General features: G+C 39.6%; 1 protein-coding gene across 5 annotated transcripts in view; it reads right to left on the bottom strand.

Annotated features, from left to right (window-relative positions):
- Positions 1-19,858, bottom strand: part of CCDC191 (coiled-coil domain containing 191) — a 69,140-nt gene extending 49,282 nt beyond the window's left edge. For 4 of the 5 annotated variants that reach the window (XM_008523203.2, XM_070582662.1, XM_008523211.2 and 1 more), the window contains exons 1-7: positions 19,717-19,858; positions 17,719-17,757; positions 13,583-13,712; positions 10,406-10,549; positions 7,250-7,428; positions 5,569-5,792; positions 2,191-2,341 (exon numbers count right to left, since the gene is read on the bottom strand). In XM_008523203.2, the coding sequence (XP_008521425.2) occupies positions 2,191-2,341; positions 5,569-5,792; positions 7,250-7,428; positions 10,406-10,549; positions 13,583-13,712; positions 17,719-17,757; positions 19,717-19,806 (957 nt within the window). In that variant the 5' untranslated portion in view covers positions 19,807-19,858. Of the gene's footprint in view, positions 1-2,190; positions 2,342-5,568; positions 5,793-7,249; positions 7,429-10,405; positions 10,550-13,582; positions 13,713-16,577; positions 16,658-17,718; positions 17,758-19,716 lie in introns of those variants that run through there. The other variant, XM_070582664.1, reaches the window with a different exon arrangement.
- Positions 19,859-19,995: the final 137 nt, after the last annotated feature.

Here is a 19,995-nt window from a genome sequence, read left to right as displayed (position 1 = left end):
TACCAATGGATGCTAAAATTAATAGGTAAAAATTTAAGGAGAAACAGGATATTTGCATGGTTTCACAACATCTCCTCTAAGACATTCACGAATTACAAAGGGAAAAATAGTAACTTTACAAAGGACAAACCCAACACACACAATCTTAAGTCAAGGTTAACATCAACACTAATAAGGCGTATTAACATTATGTGCTCCCTGATACGATATATTGAGATGGGCAGAGCATCGCTTCTTGTTGTATTCTTACCAAAAATGCATAATCTCAATCTAAGCAGAAGAAAACATCAGAAACCCGAATTGAGAGACACTCTACAAAATACCTGACCAGTACTCTTCAAAAATGTCTAAGTGATAAAAAACAAGGAAAGACTGAGGAACTGTCACAAACTGGAGGAGACTTAAGGAGACATGACAACTAAATGCCAAATGGAATTGAGTCCTGGAACAGAAAAATGGACTTCAATGGAAAAACTGGTGGCATTCTATTAAGGTCTACAGTTTAGTTAGTGGTACTGTACCAATATTAATTTCCTAGTTTTGATAATTATACTATGGTTATATAAGATGTTAACATTGGGGAAAGCTGGGTGAAGGGTATTCAGGAACTCTGTGTACTATTTTTGCAACTTTTCTGTTTGTCTAAAATTATTTCAAAATAAAAACTTATAAATAATAAAGTATAGAGTTAAACCAAGCAGAATTTGTGGCAAAGTGGAGATAATTTACTCATAATCTCCCATTTTTTAATACAATGGCTGGTCCTTTTAAAACTGAGTAATCTGTTTTAGTAGGCCACTAATTTTTTAAAACATTTTATATGTATCTAAAATTCATACCTAGCACTATCTAAAATATATACTATTTCTTCTTGTACAATAGATTTCAATAAAATTTAAAAGTTAATCTCATTGAGAACACACGTCGTACTCATCTCTCATTGGTTGGGTCACACATCATGACACCTTTTCCTTATGCCTTCTCAAGATGGCCCCCTGAGTACTCACTGCCCTTCTATTTTATTTTAGAAATCTGAACTGTTATTGCTGGAGGACACACTAACTCCATCTGTCTTACGAAGGATGCAGCATCTCAGAGTCTTTGCCAATCTTTCTCAAAATGTTAAGCCCAACTCTTAACATTTCCTCCTACCACACTTCCCTCTCTATTTCTAAAGCCAAAACTCTGACCAAACTCTTGTTGTTTTATATCTGAATAATTATGACTTCTTGCCCATCAGTCCAAAATGCTGCCATCAAATGTGTCTAGCTTTTTAAAAAAATTGCTTTGACTACTTTACTTTTTTCCTCATAGCTTAGTTACCCATATCATATTCAAATTCCTGTTACTGATTTCCAGGGTCTTTGTGGTCTATCCTATTTATCAAGCTCCCCCAATATTTTCTTGACATTCTCTTTTCTCTTCTCACATCCATTCATTCCACTAACTTTCACTGAATTTCAGCAATGCCTAAGCCTCTGGGGTGAGTAAGGCAGGAAATACAAAATATACCTATTTATCTTTTCTCATTCTGACCTTCTCATTTACAAATCTTCCAAGTAGTTCCTTGCATGTGAAATGTTATTAAGCCCCAAATTCAAACTGTTATCAACCCCACTTCATTGAAAAAACTTCTGCTTAAGTGGCCTGGGGAGGATGCTCATTTGTCAATTAAAAAAATTGGCCAGTTAATTTTACAAAAAGTGAAAGTAAAAAAGAGGGAGAGAAGAGTAAAATAAAATGCAGACTGTTAAAAAGAGAAGCACAAATGTCAGTGTATCATTGCTTTAAGATCTGAGGCAAGGAAAGGCAAGTGACTTTCTGAATAATCCAGAATGCAATGGTCCACGAGACTGTCAAAAAAGAAGCCATGCTTTCAAAAACTGCCAGAGATCTATATTAGTAGTTAAACGCTATTCTGAAAAGGATAAGTTAGGAAGACATCCCAAATTTGTACCCCGATTGCCCTGGATCACACAGAGTATATAAGAATAGCCCCCTGAACAGGGTGCTGGAGCACCACCCCGTGCACCAGGCCAGCTGGGCAGAAGGAACAGAACGAACGGCATGGGCAACTGTGGTGTCTGGGATGAGGTTTGCTGGACTTAGTGTTACACAGTCCCATCTGTCATGGAGTCCTCTGTCATTTATGCTACAGAAGGCTGAATAAGGAGACATTACAATTCCTACCTGGTGATCTTCCTTGAAAGTTTGGATTAATAACTCTCTCAGCTTCTTCTTTCTTTCCTTTGCCATTTTTTCTTCACCTAGAATATGAACACTTTGAAACATGCCTTTTTCTTGATTTTTTGGAGAATTTTCTTCTTGCTTTTTCTTCTCTCTGTTAATAACAATTTCAAAATACATGTATGAACAATAGCATTAACAATGAGTAACTGCAACCTACCATAGTGGAATGAACACTGAATTTTCCATCAGAAGACACAGATTTTTAGATCTGGCTCTAGTAGGGTGATTTTTTTTGAGGCTTATTCTTTTGTAAAACATGGATTAAATGAGATAAAATTGTTATAACATACTCTGAAAAGTAGAAAGCCCTATAGATATTTTAGTAAAGTATTTTTATTGAGTTTAACATTTGAGTGATACTTTGATCAAAATTTGAGAGTTAACTACCAGGTATTCTCTAATGTAGATATAAGTTCTCTCTCTCTTCTTATAAGGGGGTACAAAAAGGACCCTCAACTAAGAAAGCAATGAGTTTTTGTTTTTTTTTTTTGGTGAGGAAGTTTGGCCCTGAGCTAACACCTGTTGCCAATCTTCCTCTTTTTCCTTGAGGAAGATTGTTGCTGAGCTAACATCTGTGCCCATCTTCCTCTATTTTGTATGTGCGATGCCTCCACAGTATGGCTTGATGAGTTGTGTGGGGGCCTGTGCCCGGGATCTGAAGCTGGAACCACCAGGCCACTGAAGTAGAGTGCGCTGAACTTAACCACTACGCCACTGGGCCAGCCCCAAAAGGAATGAATTTTTACCACAAAGCTTTTACCAGGTTTCTAGGGAGGAAAATATCAAAACCATCAGGCATTATTAAGGAGAGAATAGAATTTATATTAATTCTAAAATAACTGAAAAGAGAAAAAATAGAATTTAATAATGAAAAGGCCTTCAGGCAACTAACAAGAATCTCTTAGCAACTCTGTTGCTCATCTTTCTAGCTATCCTCTTTCTCACCAACCTGGCTGTTCTTTCTCATCCAGGTCACCCTTCTTACACTCACCAATCCAGGCAAGCTCAAAGCCACTGCCTTCTTATTGGAGTGGACTAAACTACATAGGTACACGTATGTGTATAAGTTATATATCCTATCAATAATGTAGTAAAGATGGCACCTAGTCAGGAATCACAATCTAGGGGTTCTGACCACAAACCAGCTGTGAAAACTCAGGCAGGTCCTCTAGTCTTTCTGAATCTCACTTTACAGCTGTGGAAACTCAAATTAAGAGAGGGATGCCAGAATACTCTGTCGACATCCCCTCATTAATTCTCATATATCACCCAGGGGGCACATGATGTTCTCTCTTATTACTGGTGATGTTAACCATCACTTGGTTAAGGTGGCTTCTCCACTGTAAAGTTGCTATTTTTCCCTTCGTAATTAATAAATTTCTTGGAGGACATATTTTGAAACTATGCAATATGAAGCAGATTTAGGATACCTTACAAATAAATCAAAAAGCCCTATGAACAATAAAATTTTACTGATTCTTTCCAAACTTACTGATGCCATAACAACGTTATATTAGACAGTTATAGGCAGATCATAGTGAGCATTTAAAGAAATAAAGTTCTAATATCCTGGATCTGATTTTTAAAAATAACATTAAAATATGTATCTGTTACAAAAGTGATATCTGCTTATTGTAAAAAATTGGAGAGGTATAAAAGCCATGCATATTTCTACCCAGAAAAAAAACACTGATAACACGTCCATGCTTTTCATTGTACAACCATTATTTATTAATTTATCCAAGATTTATTATTGTCCATTATTATAAATAGTATTATTTTAATTATCTGTGTGTACAAATCTTCATCTGGATTTCTGATCACTTTTTTAGGGCAATTTTCCCAGGGCAGGAATTCCCAGATCAAGTGATAATACTATTTTTATGGCTCTTGTTGTTTATTGCCAAATTGCTTTCTGGAACGTTTAAATCAGTTCATCCACCTAGAAGCATCACACGTTATCTGTTTCACTGTAACCACGGATAAGATTTTAACTTTTAAAAGAAATGAGTGGTCGGTGAACATTTGTTGAGTGCCCCACTGTGAGCAGAGCATCCGCTACCATCGAATGTTACTTGTTTTCACAATTTATTTTAGGTCAGCCTCGATTTTTCAGGGCTTGAGAGCAATGTGAAAAGCAAGGTTGACCGTAGCAAGAACTCACTGAAATACCAGTGATTGCTTTCTGAAAGGAGTGGAGTCTGGAGGAGGCCTGAGCCCGGCACTTGAAAGAGTGAAGCGCACATCCACTGCCGAGCTGTTTTAAATCGGGCAGAATAAGAGCAATCAAGATCACAGGGGAAAGCTGTGTGGGCCGAGGCGGGTGGAGGGGATTATCTAAGAGGTCTTCCTGGCCTCTCGGTTTGAGTACTCAGTCACTTCAGGCACGTTGTTCAAAGGCTTTTGCAGTTCACGCATCAGTGCTGTTTCTCCGAACAAATACATTAGTTATTTCATTTATGAAGCTCATTTTCTGCATGAGGATACATAATAGTACTACATCCTGTGAGGACTATTTTGATTTTCTACTTATGTCAGATATCCTTTTTCTTTATCAGTGGCAGTAAGGCAACAGTGACTCTGTATGATTATCAGAAGATGAGACCCTGACACAATCCACAACAGGACAAGGCACAATTAGTGAACATGCATAAGGAAACACGTTCAACCTTAAAAATGTTCAGGTAACCAAAGACATGTGAATTAATCAATATAACACCTATTAAAAGAGCAAAAATATTGAAAATGATGATACTCCCCAACACTGAGAAGAGTATGGTAAACTGGCCCACTGCCAGCAACAGCGTAAATAAGTACAGCCCATTTGGAAAGCAATTTGGCAATGTTTCAAGAGTCATAAAAAGGCCTATATCATTTAACTCAGTAATTACACTCCTAAGAATATAATTTAAAAGAATGAAAAAGCTCTGTGCTTAAGGATGCTCACTGTGCTATTGGTGAAAAATCTGAACTAGCTGAAATACTTACCAAGGGAGGGGAGGTCATTACATAAATTATGGTATAGGAACTCAATCAAGTAATACACAGACCTCAGGACTCCAGGCAATGCGTTAACTACAACAAGCAGAATAACAAATTAAATGTACTTTATGGTCGCAATTAAGTACATAAAGGGATCGAGACCAGGAGGACACATGGAAAGGGGAAAATAGTTGATCTGTTAAGATGGTGGAATAGGGAGTGATTTCTCTTTTGTGTTCTGTTATTGCAACATTTGTGCATTTTAAAAACTTTAGGGGACTTCCAAAATGACTGCTTTAACAAAAGCACCGCGCCCTGCTCACCAGGCCGGCTTACATTCTCCATGCTTCTTCGACAGTGCGTCTCCTCTCGATGATCTCCCTCCGCAGCTTTACCATCTCCCTTTGAATCTCCTCCTCCTCTTTCTTGGCCTCCAGAGCCTTCCTTTTCTTCTCTTCTTGCACCAGATACTGAGCCTCTAAGAAGACTGATTTTTTCAGGGTCTTTTCAATTCTCTGGCGCTCCAGTTCTTTCTCACGTCTTAAGCGATTTTCTTTTACCTTAAAGAGAATACAACAAGGGTGAATGCAGCCTTTCAAGTAGAAAGGGATATGCAAAACCTGAGAACACATTCTGAAGTTCAGACTGCACTCAGTTTGAAACATCGTGGCCCAGAACCTCACCATTTATCAGAACGATAGGGGGAATTCATTTGTTTACTGGGTAAGGCCCGATAAGTTTTAGATGAAGTCAGGTATGATGGCTCCCAAATGATCAAGGAGTGATCTGCACCATGGAGAAGCTGAAAATCTAATGGGTCAGAGGCCAAGTTCTGGATTCTTACTTAGTAACGATCTCGCATCCATAAGATTTGCCAAGGTGTATGTTACTGCTATTTATTTAGGCCCTGTCTGCAAGGTAATTATACTTTAAGAAAGAATAAGGGTATTTTGGGGAGGCTACATGGTGAATAGAACAGTGATTTCTTGCCTTAAGGAACACCACAACCCTTTATTCATTTCTATCATTAGTTAAATATATAGATGATTCTGGATCATTTTTGGAAATGAAAACCATGAATTTCACAGATATTTCTGAATAAGCACATTTTTTTCAAACCCATTAATTCTTTAGAGGCTTGAACAGCTGTGAATTAAGGAGAGGTCCTTTCCTCTTGCTTCACTTCACTTTCCCCGTAGCTTACTCTCCAGTCATGATAAGACTTCTAGAGGATGGCTCTCTCTTATTGAACCTTCTCTCCTCCCTTTCATCATAATCCAAACCAGGATCACAATTCTACCCCAGTTTCTCTCATATGCCAAGTGCTGATTCATCTCAATGATTTAAAGCAAAAAGAAATTCAGTGTTATAAAAAGACAGTACACACATGTATAGCATTAATTCTAGTTCAGCCTTCTGGAGGACATGCGGCAAAGCCTTGGTCATTCTGATTTCCTGAAGCTCCTCTACAAAGTGTTGAGATGTATCTTTTTCCTATAACCTACCATTCCCCTTGGAGAAAAGAAAGTTCCCATATGCCTTTCTAATTCAAAACAGCTGAACTAGGTTTAATTCAGATCTGTCCTCCCTTCGAATTATAATCACAAAATGAGTGAATTTTTCAGCTGTCTAGAAAAGAATTATCATTATAACATTCACTAGAATATTCATGATATTAATATAATGATGTCACAACTCAAAAACCAAATTCAAACAAGACCCAATCTACATATTTATAAAAGGAAGTATCACATCCAAACTAATAAAGTTTAGCTCACCACTCTATGGGTCAAATCAATTATGCCTTTTTTTGGTTCTCTTAAATAAATAGTTTCCTATCCTCAATTTATGAGCATTATTTTTCTTCTGAAGTTCTATTTTATTTTTATTCTTTCTAACCAAACCACAGATGGCACTCTTTTTCATACTAAAGCCTAAGTCTTTATTTAAGCTTATTAAATGTGTTACACAAAGATTGCTTCCTGTTATCCATTTTAATTTTGTTTTGCCCTCCCACCTGCTTATGTCTCATCTCCATGGTAAGACGAGGATCCTTCTGCTGCGTCTTGTCTTGGTTTCCATTCATTCCAAGATCTTCCAACATCCCAGAATCCACCACATCTTTATGGAGCAGATGGTCTATAAATTTTTGAACGGTGGTGCTTTCTTCTTCTTCCTCCAAATAGCCACATAAATCTGGGGGAAACAAAACAACAAAAAAGGAAACATTTTAATTTTAGTGTAATTTTCATATTTACATAAATAATCCTAGTACAATCAAAATACAAAGCTGTGAATGTTCAATAAATAGTCACTGATAATGCCAATTGGATGAGCATAGCCCTCAGCAATTGCCTTCAACTTACAAGAAAAATCCTCCACTCACGAGGAATTGACCTCGCCCAAGTCACTAAAGACTCCCTCCATGCCAAATTTAAAAAAGATATTACTTCAATCCAAACTTTCTTGAGGACTCCACCGCCTTTTTAAAAACATGGCTTTATTGTGGTATAACTGACATACAATAAACTGTAAATATTTGAAGACTACAATAAGTTTTGACATATACATATACCAGTAAAACCATCACTACAATCAAGATAATGAACATCTCTTTCAGTTTCAAAAGGGTCCCTACGCTGATGTGCAATCTCTTCTTCCCACTCCTTCCCATGCTCTCTGTCCTATCCCAGGCAACCAGAGACCTGCTTTCTGTCACTACAGATGAGTTGACATTTTCTAGAATTTTATATCAATTAGGTCATATGCTGTGCGCTCTTTTTCTGGTCAGGCTTCTTTTACTCAGCATAATATTTTGAGATTCATCATGCTGTTTTATGAATAGTTTATCCCTTTGTATTGCTGAGTAGCATTTCACTGTATGAGTATACCACAATTTGTTCGCTCATTCATCTGTGGATAGACATTTAGGTTGTTTCCAGATTTTGGCTATTACAAATAAAGTTGTTATGAACGTATGTGTACGAGTCTTTGTTATGAACATATGCTTTCTTTCTCTTGGACAAATGCCTAGGAGTGGAGTGGTTGGATCATATGATAAGTACATGTTTAACTTTTTAAGAAACTGTCAAACTGTTTTCTAAAGTGGTTATACGATTTCACACTCTTGCCAGCAGTGCAGGAGTATTCCAGTGTCTCCACATCCTCACCAACACTTGGCATGGTCAGTCTTCTAACACAAACCATTTTAATAGCATGTAGTGGTTACTCAGAGTAGTTTTAATTTGCATTTTCCTAATGACTAGCGACATTGAACGTCTTCCTTGTTAATGTTCTGTTTAGCGCCATAATGGGGTATTGACGTCTCTGTTATTGTTGAAATATCTATTTCTCCCTTCAATTCAGTTTTTGCAAGTGTCCTGGGGCTCTTCTGTTAGGTGTACATATGCTTATACTTATGTTTTCTTGATGGATTGACACTTTTATGATATAAAATGCCCTTCTTTGTCTCTAGTAACAATTTTTTATCTTAAAGTCTATTTTTTCTGATATTAGTAAGATGCTTTCACTCTCTTTTGGTTACGGTTTGCATGGTATATCTTTTTCCATCCTTTTACTTTCAACCTATTTGTGTCTTTGAATCTAAATCACATCTCTTGTAGACAGCATATAGGTAGGTCTTATTTTGAAATTCATTCTGCCAATCTGTCTTTTGATTGGAGTGTTCAATCCATTTACATTTAATTCCTGAAGAGGCAGGATTTACGTTTATGATTTTCACATATGTCTTCTATACGTCTTACGTAAATGCCCTTTGTCAAGTTGAGAAATTTACTTCTATTACTAGTTTGCTGAGAGTTTTTATCAAGAATAGATGTTAGATTTTTTTCAAGTACTTTTTCTATGTCTATTGAGATAATCACATTATTAATATCTTTGGTTAACATGCTTTTAATGCCTACTTAATATTTTTGTTCAATGTTTTGATAAAAAAAAACCCAATTCTACAAGTATAAGATGAATAAATGAGGCCTGGTATGATACTAGATTGTAATACCCAATCAAACTAAAGAGATATAACTAGACCTATTAGCACCATATGAAAGGAAGTAACAGTTTCACTATATTCCATGTATGCTTCAGAATAAATGTGAAGTACTGAAATGCCTCACTTTAATAATAACGTAGTAAATTAGAAAATATCCAGAAGGTGGCAACCAGGATGATAAGATCTGAAAACAATGTAATATGAAGAACTGTGAAGAGTACTAGTACTACTTAATCTAGGAACACTGAGGGATCAGGTATAATAACAACTCCACAAAAAATAAAACGACTCTTCTTGACAGAGACAACATGATATTATTTTCTGTTGCATTAAAGGGTAAAAGTTCCTGAGGATAAAACCTTAATTCTCCTAAGAGAGAATGCCATAAGATGTGAGCCTCACGACAGCTCAATGGGCTTTTCCCAAAGTGCAGGCTCCTCTCCAGGAGGTGTTCAGGCAGAGATTACGGCACCCCATGTTAGGGATACCACAGAAGGATCTCTATCTGAGAGGGAGAAGAGGATAGATTGGACTAGGGGATCCTGAAGTATCCCTCTAACTTTAAGAGCTCATGACCTTGTGATTCCCGAGCTGGGGATTTTGTAGCCCTACAGAAGGGGAATGCCGCCAGGTGTGTTCACCAAGGGTGTCTGAGTCATGCACGAGGAGCTGCCACCTCCATCACCATACCTACCCCTATACTCAGGGAAAAAACCCCAGAGTCTGTGAGTACATTTGAGGAACCCTCACAAGTTAGCTATTTAACTTGCCTGACACTAGCTCTGTGTACAGTAATAACCTCCCTTATAAAGATATATGAAGCATTTTATAAATATAAAATGATACATAAGTGTTTAAATGTAGTCTTCACTAAAGTAAATAGCCAATATATATGGGAAGAGGCATTCAAAAGCATTAATTGCTATTATAGTCACAAGAAGATTTACAAATATTACAATATTTTAATTTAAAAAACACCATGAATTTACGGAGGATACAGATAAGTAACTTAAATTGAATCAACAAAAATTAAAGCCAATTATAAAACTAAGCAAAACACAGAAAAGTCAAATAATATATCACTTATTACTCAAATAAATTAAAAAGACCTCTTAGACACATTCATCAGATGTTAAAACTCAGAACAATCAGATAAGTTCTCACCATCAAACTTGGCATATTTCAAATGACCACTGGCTTCTGGCACAGGAGGGATTCTCGACACAGTGTCTTCAGCATCACCTTCCCCATCACTTGCTAGCTCTTGCTTAAGTTTGGTGTCTAGCCAGTCATTGACTAGCTCCTGAGCTATTAATAAAATAAAAACATCTTTTTAAATATTTCAATTACTTCAGAGACTTTCTTCATTCACTGTTTTCACTCATTCACTAAATATTAATTGAGCACCTATCATGTGTCAAGTACTGTTATAGATACTGGGAAGATAGTAATGAACAAACAAGAAAAATTAAACCTAACACTATGAAGTTTACAATCTAACTGGGGAAGAGAGACAATAAACAAGCAAGTCAGAAGAACAGAGCAGGGGAAGGAGAAGCAGTGTACAAGATATGGAAGACAGGCGTTGACAGCTTTAAATTGGGTGGTCAGAGGAGGCCTCACTGAGAGGACGATATTTAAGCAAAGTGAAGGAAGTGAGAGAGTGAGCCCTACGGACAGTTATGTAAGGGAATATTATTCCATGCAGAGGGAAAGCAGGTGCAAAGGCCCTAAGGCAGGAGAGTGTCTGGCGTGCTGGAGAAATAGCAAGGAGGCAGGGTGGCTAGAGAGGAGTGAGTGAAGGGGGGACAGGAGGAGATGAAGTGGAAGAGGTAACGTGGGGATCAGGTTTAGAGCAGTAGTTCTAGATTGGGGGTGATTTTGTCCCCCAGTGGACATCTGGCAATGTCTGGAGCCGTTTTTGGTTGTCACAACTGGGGGAAATGATACCAGCATCTAGTGGTTTCAGGCCAGGGATGCTGCTAAACATCCTACAATGCACAGGACAGTCTCCCTTTCCCGCTGCAAAAAATTATCTGGCCCAAAAGTCAGTAGTGCTGAGGTTGAAAAATCCTTGTTTAGAGTCTTGACACCATTCTAGGTACTTTGGCTTTTACTCTGAATGCAATGGGAAGCTACAGGAGGGTTGTGGGCAAAGAAGGGACATACTTTAAGCGGATCACTCTGACTACCATGTTAAATAGACTATAGGGGGACAAGTTCTGAAGCAGGGGACACCATCTGGGAGACAAATGCAATCAGGAGAGAAGTGACAGTTGCCTGGACCTGGAGTGGAGGTCTTAAAAATGGTCAGATTCTAGAAAATAATGTTTTGAGGTAGAGTTGACATGATTTGCTGATGAACTGAACATGGGATGTGAGAGAAAGAAACCTACAAGGTTTTTGGCCTAAGCAACCGCAAGAAAGCAGATGCCATTTCCTGAGCCAGGGAAGGCCAAGGGAGCAGCAGGTGTGGAGGGAAGACCAGGAGTTCAGTTTTAGACAAGTTAGGTTTGACATGCTAAGTGTAAAAAGTATACCAGCAACAGATACTATCAGCTTTGAGAGGAAGGTAGAGAAAGGGAGCAGAAATTCACTGAGTAACCCTGTGTAAGATAATTCAGACATTTATGTGTGTAACTTACATGTAGAATAATTCAGATCTACTAAATGCCACTCACTGGTAAACAGAGGTTTACTATGAAGTGCCCCAAAAGAACAAAGAAAGGAAACTTCCCCTGGAGCGTTCAACTGGAGGAGCACCTCAGGATTGGAGGAGGGGTACGCGAAGCTACCTTGAAGTAGAATTTCTCAAAGTATGTTCTTCAGAACACTAGTTCTTACAGAACATTAATAGGTGCTTCATGAGAGGAAAAAAAAGGAAATAAACCTTTGAAAATCATGTTCTAACCATACACTGGTACTTTCTAATGTGGGCCACTAGTTTCTTAAGACATTAACATGTATTTCAGGATAAAAAGGGTTTCATGGTCTAAGAAACCTGGGAAATGGGATAGGTAAACTTTGTTTTGTTTAATTGCAGGACTTCTTGGAACTTTAAAAGGCTGAAGTATACTATAAATTCCTATTGATGGGATGGGCAAGACATAAGCCTTGTCAATTCAGAATCAATCCCCTTTTGCCATCTCCAACCACCCCAGACCAAGAGCCGTTACTGCTCACCCACATCATGGCAATGCTCTCCAACCGATCTCCCTTTTCCCTTTTTTTCCTCCCCTAAAATCCATTCTTCATATATTTAAAAAATTGTCCTATTACAACTCTGCTTAAAACCCTTCAATGATGTCTCATCATACACAGAATATCTAAATTCTTTTCCCAGGCTTATACGGCCCTAGGTGACATCTTCTGTCACTCCTGCAAGTTCATCCCCCTCAAAAAGCTCCAGCCATACTGGGCTTCCTTCAGTTCCACAAGCACACCAAGCTTGTCTGTACTTTAATTCCGGTGCCACCCTTCCCTCTGCCTGGAATGCTCTTCCTCTATCACTGCTCAGCTGGCTCCTTCTTATTACTCATATCCAAACCCAAATGACTTATCATTATCTGATTGTTTGTTTTTAACGTTCTTTATTCCCACACGAGAATGTATACTCCATGAAAGCAAGGGCTTTGCCTCTCTTTTTCATAACCAGTTCTTCCAGTGCCTAAAACAGTACCTCACGCAGAGTAATAATCATATTTATAGAATGGATGAAAAAATAAACTGAATAACTGGAGACGTAAATAACCCAAATGGACCCAAATAACCCAAATGGCTTCCAGGACATGGGACTCTGACTTTCTTCCTACCTCGGTGGCCTCTCCTCCCCGGTGTTCTTTGCTAGTCCCTCCTGATCGCTTCATCCCTTAACAGTGGAGTTCCTCAGGGCATCAGTAACTAAAATACTAAGTTCCAGAGGAGGAAGTGCTTTTGGGAGGTGGAGAGATTAGATCAGTTTTAGACTCTCTTCATAAGGAACAAAGTTGATTTAGAAACTAGTGGTCAAATTACCTGTATGATTACTAGATCAAATTAGCAAGCTGTCCTCGGCGCTACAGGACCAACACCTGCAATACTCCCCAGTTAACTGTGTCATGTCAAACTGCATCTGAATGTGGTTCTATTTCAGGAGACAAAATGGGCCTTAAATACAGCCTTACTTGTAATATTGCGGTTAACTCCAGAGTAAATTAGCTTCCAGGCAGTAGAAGGAAATGAAAATTAAGAACGAGAGAAAGAAGAGCTTCGATTCTGTACTTTGAAGTGCATTATGAGTTATGCTTTAATAGGCTGTACTGCAAAGAATTGTTCATTGCAGCAAAAAATGTATTCTCTCACCTTCCGCATAGACTTCATCATGATCCTCTATTTGCTCAGATGCTTCCAAATCTATGATTTGGTCCCAAAGCTTTCCGGATAAGTGTGAATTTCCAGCAGAAACTGCAAATTCTGAGGCTTTCTCCACTCTCTTCAATATAACAGAAGAAAAAGAATCCATTAAGATGACAACAACTTTGTTCAGGGTTAGAGAATTTCTCTCTAGTTCAAGAATCTGATTTTCTACCAACTACTAAGATACTTTCATTTTTCCATTTTTGAAGGAATTCTGATATTTAAACATCCACTTCAATTAACTTTTTGGTTTCATATACAACATGAAATTATTTGCAGTATTTTACAGGAGGAAGACTGATTTGGGTAAAACAGAAGGACAGTCTGGTACTGACAAGGGAGTACAGAGAAATGTCTGCGTGCCTCTAGCAAAGCAAGTGCTTGGGATATCACTGAAAATAAAGATTTTGGAAAAAAAATACTAGATGATACTAAGGATTAGAAATAATCTCTGTATTTACTTGTTTTAAAATATTACATCCTTACCATATTTTTCCAAAATAAATACGTAAGAGATAGGAGAGGGCTACCTTAAATTACATTTCAATAAAAGAAACATTGTGTCGATTTAACAACTTATTCTTTAAGCAAACTGACTGAAGGCTAGCCCTGTTCCCAGCACTGCAGTGAACATTAAGGAGAAAACAAAAGTATAAAAGCTTCTCTTCTCAAACAGTTCACATATTTTTTGTTTGATATGCCATGTGTGTAATAAACAACTCAAGAATAGTCTTAAAGCAACACCGGGTGGTTAAAAACACCTGAATACCTTCAAAAGTTTATTACTCAGTAACTATGTTACATACAAGTATATAACTTGTAAAGGAACTATCTGTTATCTCCATGATCTGATAAATGCTCACTACGTGCTCCTCACGTCCCATGGCACACACCAATCCCATTGTCCACTTGATGGCAGAAACAGCAGCTACAATGCACTCCTGCATTTCCTCAAGGTTGAGAGGTACAAACATGAGTTTCTTGACGGACATAGCCTCAGGTGCAAAATGCACGTTCATATATAACAGTTTTGTGAGTAATATATTTTTGAAAGTGTTCTTTCTAAATCACTCTGTGTATAAGCAAATGCTTGATGCTGTATCTTTTGTGTATGAATGCCAGAATAATTCCAAGGAAAAGAGTATTAGAAGATGGGGTTAGCGGCTGAGGTGGGTGAGGGGGAGCTGTTCACTGCAAGGGGCATCGCAGCCTGAACTTTAAGGGAAGGGTCTGGATTGGCCACTCAGAGAGGAAGGGTATTCCAGGCTGGGGGAGCGACATGAGCCAAAGCGAAAGGAAGACTGATCTGGAAGAGGGGAAGGACACTGGCCTGACAGGAGTCACAAAGAGCATCAGTAAAGGGCTGCTACAGGTGGACTGATATTACACGTAGATTAATAGAGGGCCTTAAATGCCCATCTGGAATTTACAGAGTTTCATCTGATGGCACGCAGAATCACTGAAGGTTCAAGAGTAGAGAACTGACATGATAAAAATGTTTGGAAAGCTCAAAGTAGCAGAATCCACTGGAGTAAGAAGGTAAGGCCGTCTATCGAGTCAAGATGAGGAGGAACTGTAACTTGTGGACTGTTGCTGTATTTCGGACTCATAGTTCTATTAAGAATCTGCTTGATTCTAAGTGACTTCAGCATCCCTGAGGGTGACTCACTAACATTTCAGCTCAAGAGTTGCCTGATCTCCTGTATGCCAACAGCCTTTCCCTCGATTGCACTTCAGCAAACCATGACATGGTCATCCCGAACCACGTCACACAGAATTTTCCATTGTTCAAACCAAATGCTGACAGCCCCTTCTGCAACATCAGCCTCCTACTCATCCCCCTCTTTAACGCCCCCTACTCCACTACACTGGTGTTGCACCTAACCAAGCCCTCCAGTCACCAAGTGCCTCCTCCTCTCCCAACCTATCAGTCCTTGAGAGGGTCCCCTTCCTTTCCTACTCTGCATGGGTATTCAACTACTATCTTACATAAGCCTCAAACCTCTTGTTCCTCTGCCTTTCCAATGAAAACCTTCAAGCCTGGATCAATCTGATCTAGCAATTTTGGTACCTTAAGAAGTTATGGTTACCAGCTCCAGCCAAGTCCCGAGGGCTGCTGAATGATGTTCCTTTTCTGTTCTGAAGAAAGGCCTTTCTCCACCTTCACCACGCTCCACACCCTTTCCATATGCTCCCCCTCCTACCTTAACAAGGTCTTAGCTGATTGTGAGAGGGTGGTCCACGCAAGTGGATTTGGAAGTCTTAGCTCCAGAGGTTTTAACTATTTAGGGTACCCAGAGTTGGGATATATTAGGGAGCAAGAATCAGAAAAGAAGACAGGGAAGAGAAGAGAGAGGTGGTAGGAGAAGCAAGGAAAAACAGTCATAAAAAGATAATAGGGGAGAGGATTTCTAGAATAAAAAACTGATAATTATATCAAACCAAGTTTAGAAAGTTTGAAGATGAAGAAGAGACCACTGGATTTGGTCAGGAAGTCATTTATAACAACGGTTTTTGTGGAGTAGTAAGAAATAGAAACTGGAGGAAAGTGTGGACACAAGAAGATAATAAAAATATAAAGGCAAGGAGTCAAGATTGAACACCCAAAGATGCTGGACAAGAAAAAGAAACTGTATGGCAATCAGAATGGACTGCAGGGACAAATGAGGACTTACTGATTTTTTTCACAACAGGGGAGGCTTGAAGGCATAATGGAGAAAGAGCTACCATAGAAGTTTTAGAGAAATGATAAAAATCTAACCGAGTCAAGCTATTGACAACTGCAGGAAAGAGGAAAATGGTGCAGACAAGTCAGAACAGAATTTCATCCTTCTGCTTCACTGCAATCTTCCCCTCTGGAGGAGATGGTAAGTAAATGTGCACCGAAGGCCTGCAGGGGCTCAGCACAGAGACTCTCAACTCACGGGTGAGCTAGACTTACCAGAGGCTGAGGAGTGGGCTTCCCAGAGGCTAGCCTCCAAGCCAGTGGATCCACTCTAGCTGTCTTCTAAGTCAGGCCTCCTGCAGAAGCCAGAAAGCCTTCCCTGGCACCACCCATATCAACGCCTCCAGCACATGCTTCCGTTACATCCTTACTTCTCCCATCAGCTTTAAGTGAGTCCCTTGTCTCCCACTGGACTATGAACTCTGGGAAGGCATGGATTGCACCTGCCCCACACGCTGTTTTACCTCCAGTGCCCAACAGAGTAGGCTAGTACTTAGTAGGCACTTAATAAATGCAAGCTGGCTAAATAAATGGTTAACAATTATTATATCTGGCCTAGGTTTCACTTGGCCTGGTGCTGTCAATTTAGGTAAGTAACAGCCCTTCAAAATACTACTGGGCAAAAGGATATTTTCCTAGGAAAATGCTGCATAATTTTGAAGCATGTGGTGCACAAATGAAATGTGTATGGCAAGTTGCCAAATTGACACTCAGAGGCATGCACTTTAGGTGGTTTAACGGTACTTTCAACTTAAATGGTACTTGGACTCAAAAATATACATCTCAGGCCTGGAAGAGATCTCAGAGGTTATCTAACCCAATCCCACCCTCACTGAATGCTCAAATGTACTCCTCATTATCCCTAACATTAAGTGACCATTTAGAACTCACTTCAATACCTCTAGTGACAGAAAACACACCTCTTTATGAGAATGCCCACTCCATTTCTGGATTGCTGTAGTCAACAGAAAGTTCTTACTCATGATGCATGCATAGTTTTTACCTATTGTATTGGTCCCACAGGTCAATGCAACTACAGTACTGTCTTTCCAGTAATAATCTGAGAAAGGCCACAAGGTCTTCTAAGGCTTCTCCCTCTCTTCTCCTTTACTCCTCTTCATGTGATCCTCATATCAATCGAAAGGGCATGCCTATACCTGTTTTCTTGTCATTCATACTTTCATGAGAACAGAATCATGAAAAAAATAATAGAGTATAAAACTAAGGCAACGTATATAGTCACATGGGAATAAAAATAGCAAAATATGTGCAAAACGGAGACCTGTTAGTGTTCCTTTTCCATCCGATATGTCTCACTCTTAATTCTCTTTCCATCTTAATTGTGAAGTATCCTTACCTTAATCCAGTGTTCCACATTGTCAGGGTCAAAAGAAGGCTGTAAATAATATATACAGATATTAATACACAGCAATGTCTTTGTCAACTTTGCCATTTTAATCGGTCCTTCTGACTAAAGCATATGGAAAAGTGTCCTTTATTCTTTCCCTGAAGCATTTCCTTAGAAAGTTCAGCAAGAAAAGAACAAAGAATGATGGTAGTAAGAGGAAACCCGAAGCCTCCTCTGGGACATCCTCTGACCGGTTTTCTCTCTTACCCAGGCCCACCTGGAGATTGTGATTTAATTGGTCTGGGGTGGGGCCTAGGCATCAGTATTTTTTTAAAGCTCCCCAGGGTTAAGAGCCAAGATAGAGGAATGCCAGATATGATACTCCTTATAAAAACCCAAACAAGCACTGATTAATTAGCCAGATCATTCAAGTGTCACAGAAGCAAATCTGCTTGGAGAAGGGTGTGCCCTCTTTTCAGTAGTAACCTGTAGCAAGAGGCTTTCCTATCACACCCAGAGCAGGGATGTTGTTTGGTCTAATAAGAACTGGAGAGTGGTGCAAGGGATAATCAATCTTCCACTGTTTTACAAAGCAGAAAATGAGGTAGAAATCACATAAATTTCCACCCAGGTCAGCCAGATATTAATCTGAAATTAGAAATCAGACCAGTAGGACAGCTCCCTTCTACACTTTCACGGAGGAGAGGAAGATATAGTACTCTTTCACTTACATAACACTTCCCCTTCAAAGCACCTTACAGACAACTAATTAATGCAGCTGTACTGCTCAACAGTTTTGTCACTGTAACAAAGAAAGAGCTGATCCCATTAAATGCAACTGAGCTTCAAGGAGCTCTTGTATTTTCACCTTTTTATCCTCTAGGCAGTAACAGTGAGCACCAGCAGCAAAAATCGTTCCTTTTGGAGTCCTAAGAAATTGTCCCAAATTTTTACCTTTCATCACCAAGTCTATACTCATAGCCTATTTTGGATCCAATCCATTATAGAACTGGTACATTACAATAGGAGCAGACTCTGTTTCCAAGTCTCATGCTCCAGTCTGCACCCTCCAGTACCTGGGGAAAGATATGCACCAAGTGGAACACGTCTAGTGCATTATCTAGCTGGTATACTTAGAATAAACTGCAAGCACAACCGCCTAGGGGCCTCAGAAAGGCCGTATGTCTGTAGAACATTTTTTTAAGAAAGTGTAACTTAAGGGTAAAAACAGCTGGTGAAACTGCTCCAGAGCTGAAAGCCGAGAAGCCGCTCCATTTTTGTACTCATTTACATTTAAAGCATTTATTTTTGTGACTGTTAAAAAGGTAGTCTGTGGAAAGCACACACCGTGTGACTGTGACTTTGCACATGTCCTTTACACATGTCTCAAGTTTAAATTGGGGTTACCAGTTTTCCATGTCTTTGGATGCTAATGCATCAAAGGAAGTAGCAATACGAAGAGGATCTATTTTTGGAATGTTGGTGGAATTTTTCAAGTGAATCAAATATTGATAGATTCGATACCCACTTGCATTCCTGAATTCATTTTAGATACTTTACGTAAAACTAGAAGGGGAGGGATATGAGGCAAAGGGCTTAACGTGAAGATCTTCCCCCTCCAATGAAGGTCAGTTCCCTATGATTTGCAAAACATAAAAAAAAAACAAATGTGCTGGACCTTTCCTAAAACAGGGGCTGGGGAGGGGAAGGAGGGTAGTTCGCGAATTTTCTTCACCGGGATGGGAACCACTAGATCTCTCCGGTTTGAGAAAAATGTTACGTGGAAACAGTTCTTCCACGATGCTGCCCACCAAAGCCATAAGGTACCCAGACTCCAAGGTTCCTAGGCCTCCCTTCACTCAGGGCGATGCTGGCTCTGGGGCGGTCAAGATAGGGGCGGGCCAGGTACGGATGCCCTTGGGGTAAGAGGCAGGAAGCGCAGGCGGCGCCGCGGCTGGCCTCGGGGCTGGTCTCAGTCCCCCGGAGCTCGCGATTGGGATGGATCACCTTAGGACTTGGCTTCCTTGTAAACCGTTTCCAGCGGTTCAGCCCAGTCCTCTTCCTCGAGGAGGACCTTTCCTGGGGCGCCAGCAGCATTTTCCACGTTCAGGCCCAGACGTCTGCCAAAGCTGGAATAACCGCTCCTTTGCGTAGGTTGCTTCCGGGTCTCCCTGGGAGTTGTAGTTCCTCCGCCCGAAAAGAAGGCAGGTGTGGGGCGCGACCGAACCACCACTCCCAGGAGGCTTTGCGCATGCGGAACGAGTTGCTCAGTTACCCATGGCAACG

The sequence above is a fragment of the Equus przewalskii genome, chromosome 18 (genome assembly GCF_037783145.1).
Source record: "Equus przewalskii isolate Varuska chromosome 18, EquPr2, whole genome shotgun sequence".
NCBI lineage: Eukaryota > Metazoa > Chordata > Mammalia > Perissodactyla > Equidae > Equus > Equus przewalskii.
Note: the sequence above shows the minus strand (reverse complement) of the source record. Positions and strands in the feature narration are given on the sequence as shown.